We start from the raw sequence: 7,936 nt of genomic DNA, 5'->3' as shown, positions 1-7,936 counted from the left end.
CCTCTCCTTGTGTGGTCTTCTCTCCTGTCAACCCTGTGACCAGAATGTTCATCAAGTTCCATGAAGAACTCAGTGAGTACCCAGACCACCAGTTACTATAATACTTAAGTCATATGAAATTGTTGGCATATTTAGGCACCGTGTCATGTGAGGATGCCACTGCATCTCACGTTCATAAGAACTTGTCTTGAATACTCTCTAAGATTGGCAAAAGATTCTGGAAGCTGAAGGAATGCACTCGATTCTATTCATGATGATGCTTGTATTATGTTCATATTGTGAAGTTTGAGTCGGCGCCATATAAAGTTGGTATATGAAGTTACACAGACACACTCGAGTTACTGAGGGGTTATTTTGAATAAAGCGTAAAAAAACCATAAAGCGCATCATCAAATTATTGCATAAGGCGGGCTGGTCATCTTGCTTGGGGATTTGGAAGCAAATTAAATTAACTCAGCCCTTTGGACATAAAAAGGAAAAACTCTACTTGACTTTTTAATATGTAGGCTGTACCATAATAGCAGCGATATTAGTTTGCATAGACCACTTTTCTCTTATGATCAACCTCACTGGTTTTATAGACTGTGATTGCAGTAATTTTACAATAAGTTGATAAGGAGCGCACGTCTTCGACGTTCATTCACAATTATTGGCTAGTTTTTTAAACAGCAAAGTCTACTCAGCATAATAAAACTTTTAACAAATATTTTATATTTCTATTAGAAAGCAAAACAACAAAACATTTTACAAAAAAGTGGTACCACCCGGTCGTCGTCTATCTGTATTCAGGGGTCAAGATAAAAGAGAACTTTCGATGATACTCCCACTCGTGACATTCGGGTTGGTGGACCGACGCTGTAACACGGGCACCAATCGATTGCCTTTGTATTTATGAGCAATTGCGCAGCTACCCTAATCTATGTTTTTAATCTGATGATCTATCACGACCATTTAGATAGTTGCAAAAGCTGTAAATATAATTGATGTAAAGCTACACGCACATAGTTTTTTTTCAGGAGTTATGTTATAGGAAGTATATGTTATAGAAGGAGTTATGTTATAGGAAGTATATGTTATAGAAGGAGTTATGTTATAGGAAGTATATGTTATAGAAGGAGTTATGTTATAGGAAGTATATGTTATAAAAGGAGTTATGTTATAGAAGGAGTTATGTTATAGGAAGTATATATTATAAAAGGAGTTATGTTATAGGAAGTATATGTTATAGAAGGAGTTATGTTATAGTAAGTATATATTATAGAAGGAGTTATGTTATAGGAAGTATATGTTATAGAAGGAGTTATGTAGTAGGAAGTATATGTTATAGAAGGAGTTATGTTATAGGAAGTATATGTTATAGAAGGAGTTATGTTATAGGAAGTATATGTTATAGAAGGAGTTATGTTATAGGAAGTATATGTTATAAAAGGAGTTATGTTATAGGAAGTATATGTTATAGAAGGAGTTATGTTATAGGAAGTATATATTATAAAAGGAGTTATGTTATAGGAAGTATATGTTATAGAAGGAGTTATGTTATAGGAAGTATATATTATAGAATGAGTTATGTTATAGGAAGTATATGTTATAGAAGGAGTTATGTTGTAGGAAGTATATGTTATAGGAAGTATATGTTATAGAAGGAGTTATGTTATAGGAAGTATATGGTATAAAAGGAGTTATGTTATAGGAAGTATATGTTATAGAAAAAGTTATGTTATAGGAAGTATATGTTATAGAAGGAGTTATTTTATAGGAAGTATATGTTATAGAAGGAGTTATGTTATAGGAAGTATATATTATAGAAGGAGTAATGTTATAGGAAGTATATGTTATAGGAGGTATATGTTATAGAAGGAGTTATGTTATAGGAAGTATATGTTATAGATTGAGTTATGTTATAGGCAGTATATGTTATAGAAGGAGTTATGTTATAGGAAGTGGGGGTCCCCCCATGTTTTGTGACGATTCTGATGACCCGACGACAGGGATATTTAAAAAGTGACAGACGAGATGACCATTTATCAATGTAGGTGACGATGATTGTGTAAGTGGGATTACTAAAGGTACGGCTACACATAACGAATTTTTCGTTGGTTTTGAATTCTGGCCGAAATCACGAAAAACGCAGAATTGATTGGTCGAAATTCACAGAATTATTTGAGCTGTGCATGCCCACCGAGTTCGTCGACAAAACGCTTTTAACAGATTAAACAAATTTTTAGCGAGCACGATTCTAGCAGCTCTAGCAATTAGTAAAGTCCAAGACATGTATCGCGACACACATCAGAAGTACGAAAGCATTTCAACATAGTACACACGATGTAACTGTTTAAGTTGCGCTATTGTTGGTTAGCGAGCACGAGTTATGTTATGTTATAGGAAGTATATGTTATAGAAGGAGGTATGTTATAGGAAGTATATTTTATAGAAGGAGTTATGTTATAGGAAGTATATGTTATAGGAAGTATATGTTATAGGAAGTATATGTTATAGAAGGAGTTATGTTATAGGAAGTATATATTATAGGAGTTATGTTACAGGAAGTATATGTTATAGAAGGAGTTATGTTATAGGAAGTATATGTTATAGAAGGAGTTATGTTATAGGAAGTATAAATTATAGAAGAGGCTTCTGTATTTAAGATTTTTAATTAAAGTAGAAATAAGTTAAAATAGGTTAAAACAGCAACCTCAATTAATATTGTCAGATATCGGCATGACTGTTGATCTGTTACCACTGATGAGGACAAGTGTCCGTCTCCTTGTCTGGTCTTCTCTCCTGTCAACCCTGTGACCAGAATGTTCATCAAGTTCCAGGAAGAACTCAGTGAGTACCCAGACCACCAGTTACTATACTTAAACCATATCTGTCACGAACAACTTTTATCGTATTTACTAGGTAAATCAGACATGCTGATTCCGATTTTGTAATCAAAATAAAGATTAGGCCACTAACTTTCAGAGTAATGAAGGATTTTTATAGCGTTTTAATATCGGTCTCGAAAACAACACGATCGGCATAACAAACTCCGCCCATAAATACGTGACGTAACCTAGCTTTTTAGGAACATAAGTTACGCAGGGATGTTTAGACCGATTTAGAATAATAGAGATGGGTGTTTTAAAATCCATTAATATCTAAATTCAGCCTTAAAGATAATATCAGTCTTTTCAGAAAGGTAGATAAGCTATTTAGCGTTGCATATTTAAAAAGCGCAATAACCACGCTAGCTTGTGATAAAACCGCGCTTTTTGAGCTAATTTTTCTTGGCGTCCAGCCCATTTAAACGTCATGTAGCAAGCTGCGAGCAATTTTAAATAGTTTATATCAATTTCATAAAAAACTGAAATTATTTTACAGGCTGGATTTAGATAATAATGGGTTTAAAGACACCCATCTCTATTATTCTAAATCGGACTAAACATTCCGAACTTCTGTTTCTGAAAAAGCTAGGTTTCGTCACATATTTATGGGCGGAGCTTGTAATGCCGATTGTGTTGTTTTCGAAACGGACATTGAAACGCTTTAAAAAAGCCTAAATGACTTTGAAGGTTAGTGGACTAATCTTTATTTTGAGTACAAAATCGGAATCAGCGTGTCTGATTTACCTAGGAAATACGATAAAAGTTGTTCGTGACAGTTATGGTTTAAGTCATGTGAAATTGCTGGCATATTTAGGCACCATGTCATGTGAGGATGCCACTGCATCTCACGTTCATAAGAACTTGTCTTGAATACTCTCTAAGATTGGCAAAAGATTCTGAAAGCTGAAGGAATGCACTCAATTCTATTCATGATGATGCTTGTATTATGTTCATATTGTGAAGTTTGAGTCGGCGCCATATAAAGTTGGTATATGAAGTTACACAGACACTCGAGTTACTGCGGTGTTATTTTGAATAAAGCATATTGAAACCTTGAAGTAGATCATCAAATTATTGCATAAGGCGGGCTGGTCATCTTGCTTGGAGATTTGGAAGCAAATTAAATTAACTCAACCCTTTGGACGTAAAAAGGAAAAGCTCTACGTGACTTTTTAATTTGTAGGCTGTACCATAATAGCAGCAATATTAGTTTGCATAGACCACTTTTCTCTTATGATCAACATCACTGGTTTTGTAGACTGTGATTGCAGTAATTTTACAATAAGTTGATAAGGAGCGCACGTCTTCGACGTTCATTCACAATTATTGGCTAGTTTTTAAACAGCAAAGTCTACTCAGCATAATAAAACTATTAACAAATATTTTATACGTTTATTGCAATTACGCAGCTACCCTAATCTATGTTTTTTCGACAGATTTGATGATCTATCACGACCATTTAGATAGTTGTAAAAGCTGTAAATATAAATGATGTAAAGCTACACGCACATAGTTTTTTTCGCAAGTGCGACAAGACAGATTAATATTCAAATCAAATTTGAGAACTCACCTGACTTGACACTTTATCTTATATGGTATCTTTTAGGTAGTAGGAAGCAAAAACCTCACATAATCAGCTAGATTATTTACATTATCTAGGAGGATGTATATATATATATGTTATAAAAGGAGTTATGTTATAGGAAGTATATGTTATAGAAGGAGTTATATTATAGGAAGTATATATTATAGAAGGAGTTATGTTATAGGAAGTATATGTTATAAAAGGAGTTATGTAGTAGGAAGTATATGTTATAGAAGGAGGTATGTTATAGGAAGTATATGTTATAAAAGGAGTTATGTTATAGGAAGTATATGTTATAGAAGGAGTTATGTTATAGGAAGTATATATTATAGAAGGAGTTATGTTATAGGAAGTATATGTTATAAAAGGAGTTATGTAATAGGAAGTATATGTTATAGAAGGAGGTATGTTATAGGACAGGGGTGGGCAAACTTTTTGATTCGTGGGCCACAAAGGGTTCTAAATTTTGACAGAGGGGCCGGACCAGGAGCAGATAGATGGAGTGTTTTGGTAACCCCACCTCACAGGAAAAAAAATATATATCATGGAATATGGAGAAAACATGTGCTTTAATTTCAAATGATAATGAACAAAAGCATTACAACAAAAGATTTGTCTCTAAAGCCCCACAGTATTTAGCTATTTATTGAAATGAGTCTTAAAACACTGAAAATTAAATGAATAAAAAATAATCTTTTTGTTACGAACAATTTCTATTTTAAAGCACTGCAAGTTCTGTTACCTTCTGGATATCATCATCACTCTCCTCCTGACTGTATTTATTTCAAAAACAGTAAGAGATTCAGATGTACTTATCCTGCTCCTTCTATTCAGTTTGTGTCTCCAGTGCCAAAAGCCAACAACGATCAACGCAAGGACGGAACATTGATAATGCGCCACTGTGGAGAGCGTTATATTTGATCTGGTGCACATTGTTTGTTTTGAGAAAGTGCGTTCATTTGCGCACCACTTATGTGCGCTCTTTAACAGAAATGACGTGTAACATACAAGGCTTACTGAACTAATTATTTTCCAAAGCATTTTTTACATAATACAAAGGAGAAACTTTTACTTTCAGTGGGAACAGTGCTGTTGGTCTCCCTTTTTAGCCAGCGCACCAAAGTCTGGAGTGAGTTTAGTTGTAGCAATTCTCAGGATGGATCTGAGGTGTTGGTCTGTTAATTGGGATCTGTGGCTGGCCTTGTTGATGTTCATGATGCTGAACGTCTGTTCACACACGTAGGTCGAGCCGAACAACGCCAGCATCTTCTGCGCTGTCCTCCGGAGATTTGGAAATGCGGCTTCATTGAGTGAAGCATAAAACTCATTCAGTTTCAGATAGTTGAACTTCTCTTTTAAGACTGGGTCGGACTGAAGGTCGATCAGTTCGAGCTGCAGCTCCTCTGGAGCTGTTTCAGAGTCTTGTGACAGGGGACAGGCCACCAACTGAAGTGACTTGTCAATTTTTTCAAAATCAGAAAACCGACGGCAGAATTCTCCGTGCAGCGCATCTAGTGACTCGCCGTATTTCTTCACTTTTGCGCGAGCCTCTTTCAGCGTGGCTAGTGTGGGAAAATGTGTGAACGACTTATTTAAAATTTGCCTGGAGAATAAAACCAGCTTGGATTTGAAGGCTTTCATGTTTGTGTACATGTCCTGCACAAACTGATTCTTCCTCTGTAGTTTCATGTTGAGCTCATTCATGTGTGAAAATACGTCTGCAGCAAACGCAAAGTCACACAGCCAGCTCTTGTTGCTCAGCTCAGGAAATTCGTCAACCTTTCCCTGTAACTCCAAAAATGCACCAATCTCCTCTTTGAGCTCCCACACTCGTTGAAACACTTTGCCCAAACTTAACCAGCGGACTCGGGAGTGATAAAGCAGGTCCTGGTGATCCGCATCAGTTTCCTCCAGAAACGTAATGAACTGATGGTGCCGAAGTCCCCTTGCACGAATAAAGTTGACGAGTTTCACGACAGGATTTACAACATGATTCAGCTATAATACCGATTTACATAGAGATTCCTGGTGGATGATGCGGTGGAGAAAAATAACATCTTGGTCAGGATTTTCATCTTTGACTTTATTCTGGATTCTCCTCAGCAGGCCAACGTTTTTCCCCGTTAAATTCGGAGATCCATCTGTGGTGACGTTGATAAGTTTGCTCCAAGGGAGCTTCATATTTTCGATGACAGCAGACACCCGGTCATACAAGTCTTCTCCCCGTGTTTGTCCTTTCAGAGACTCCATTGTCAAAAACTCCTCTGTTATTTCAAAAGTGTCGTTAATCCTTCGGATAAAAATGAGGAGCTGAGCAGTGTCTTTGACATCGTTGCTTTCATCCAGTGCTAATGAATACAATGTGAATGACTCCGCCTTTTTATTTAAGTTGCTAGTGATATCTTCATCTATTAGTTCCACACGACGAGTCACTGTTCTGCCCGATAAACTGATTTTTTCAAATTTGTCTTTGCTCTCTGGGCACAAGACACTTGCTGTCTCCACCATACATTCTTTTACAAACTCGCCTTCAGACAGAGGCTTGCTGGCCTTTGCCAGTTTGAATGAAAGCATAAAACTGGCCTTGGTACGTGACTCCTGAATGGCAGTTTGGCGGTGAAAAAAGTTTTGTTGAGCCTGTAAATTAGCCACCAACCTCTGAGCAGTAGCTTCCCGTTCTTTTGTTGATAGCTTGCTAGCATAGTTAGCATGCTTTGTAGTAAAGTGACGGCTAATATTATATTCTTTAAAAACCGCCACAGTTTCCTGACATATCAGGCATACAGCAGATGATCGGTGTTCAGTGAAAAAATATTTAGTTGTCCACTCCTTTTTGAACACTCGACATTCTCTGTCCACTTTCCTTTTCTTAGGTCCGCTCATTTTTACAGAAGGGCTGAGGGGTCAAAAAGCAAACGTGGAGTACCGTAATATGCGGAGCCTCAACAAAGTCAATGTATCTAGAGTGCGCCATCTAGTGGGTGTGAACTAAAGCTACTTTAGTTCAGTGGTGAAAACAAATCACTTGGTGAAAACCTGCCCCCGTGTTAGATGCAATAATTGTAAGAAACTTGGGCACATGGCGGGTGAGTGCGACAGGCCTAGCCGATGTCGTATCTGTGATGGCAAGTATCATGCTGAAAGCGAGTGTCCCCTTAAGTCAAGGAAAGACCGCTGTATTTATAAGAATATTCGGATAGTTTCCAACCGAAACTCAGTTGACTAGCAGACTGATTTTGAGGGAGAGTTGTGGGCCCTCTGAGAACAGTGTGCCGCACTAGGTAGATGGTGCGAGGCTGAACCGAAGGAACTTGAGAGACGAGAGAAAGAGCTCCGTGCTGTGAAACAAGAATATGAGAAAGTTCGTCCTCTCAGGGAGATGTTTGCTTCAGCTAACTCCCCTGGTTCCCGGGCAGCTCCCCAGACCCCGAAATCTCAGAAAAAACTTGCTGCTACCGTCTTGCCACCACCATCCCCGCTAGAG

At 37.3% G+C, this 7,936-nt stretch overlaps 1 protein-coding gene across 1 annotated transcript; it reads right to left on the bottom strand.

Moving 5' to 3' along the window:
* Positions 1-5,526: 5,526 nt before the first annotated feature.
* On the bottom strand, positions 5,527-7,335 carry LOC137404801 (general transcription factor II-I repeat domain-containing protein 2-like). Its single transcript, XM_068091033.1, has 2 exons — positions 6,565-7,335; positions 5,527-6,450 (listed from the first exon to the last, which is right to left on the bottom strand). Exons 1-2 carry the CDS (start codon positions 7,333-7,335, stop codon positions 5,527-5,529), a joined length of 1,695 nt encoding a protein of 564 aa, XP_067947134.1.
* Between the last annotated feature and the right edge of the window lie 601 nt (positions 7,336-7,936).

The sequence above is a fragment of the Watersipora subatra genome, chromosome 9 (assembly GCF_963576615.1).
Source record: "Watersipora subatra chromosome 9, tzWatSuba1.1, whole genome shotgun sequence".
NCBI lineage: Eukaryota > Metazoa > Bryozoa > Gymnolaemata > Cheilostomatida > Watersiporidae > Watersipora > Watersipora subatra.
This window is presented reverse-complemented; position numbering and strand designations above follow the sequence as displayed.

What these genes read in the sequence shown, in the direction of transcription:
- LOC137404801 (XM_068091033.1), bottom strand. Translation starts at nt 7,335, where the DNA reads ATGAGCGGACCTAAGAAAAGGAAAGTGGACAGAGAATGTCGAGTGTTC. An exon ending in CGAATTTAACGGGGAAAAAC is followed by an intron (nt 6,451 to 6,564) that starts GTTGGCCTGCTG and finishes TCGGTATTATAG; the next exon opens with CTGAATCATGTTGTAAATCC.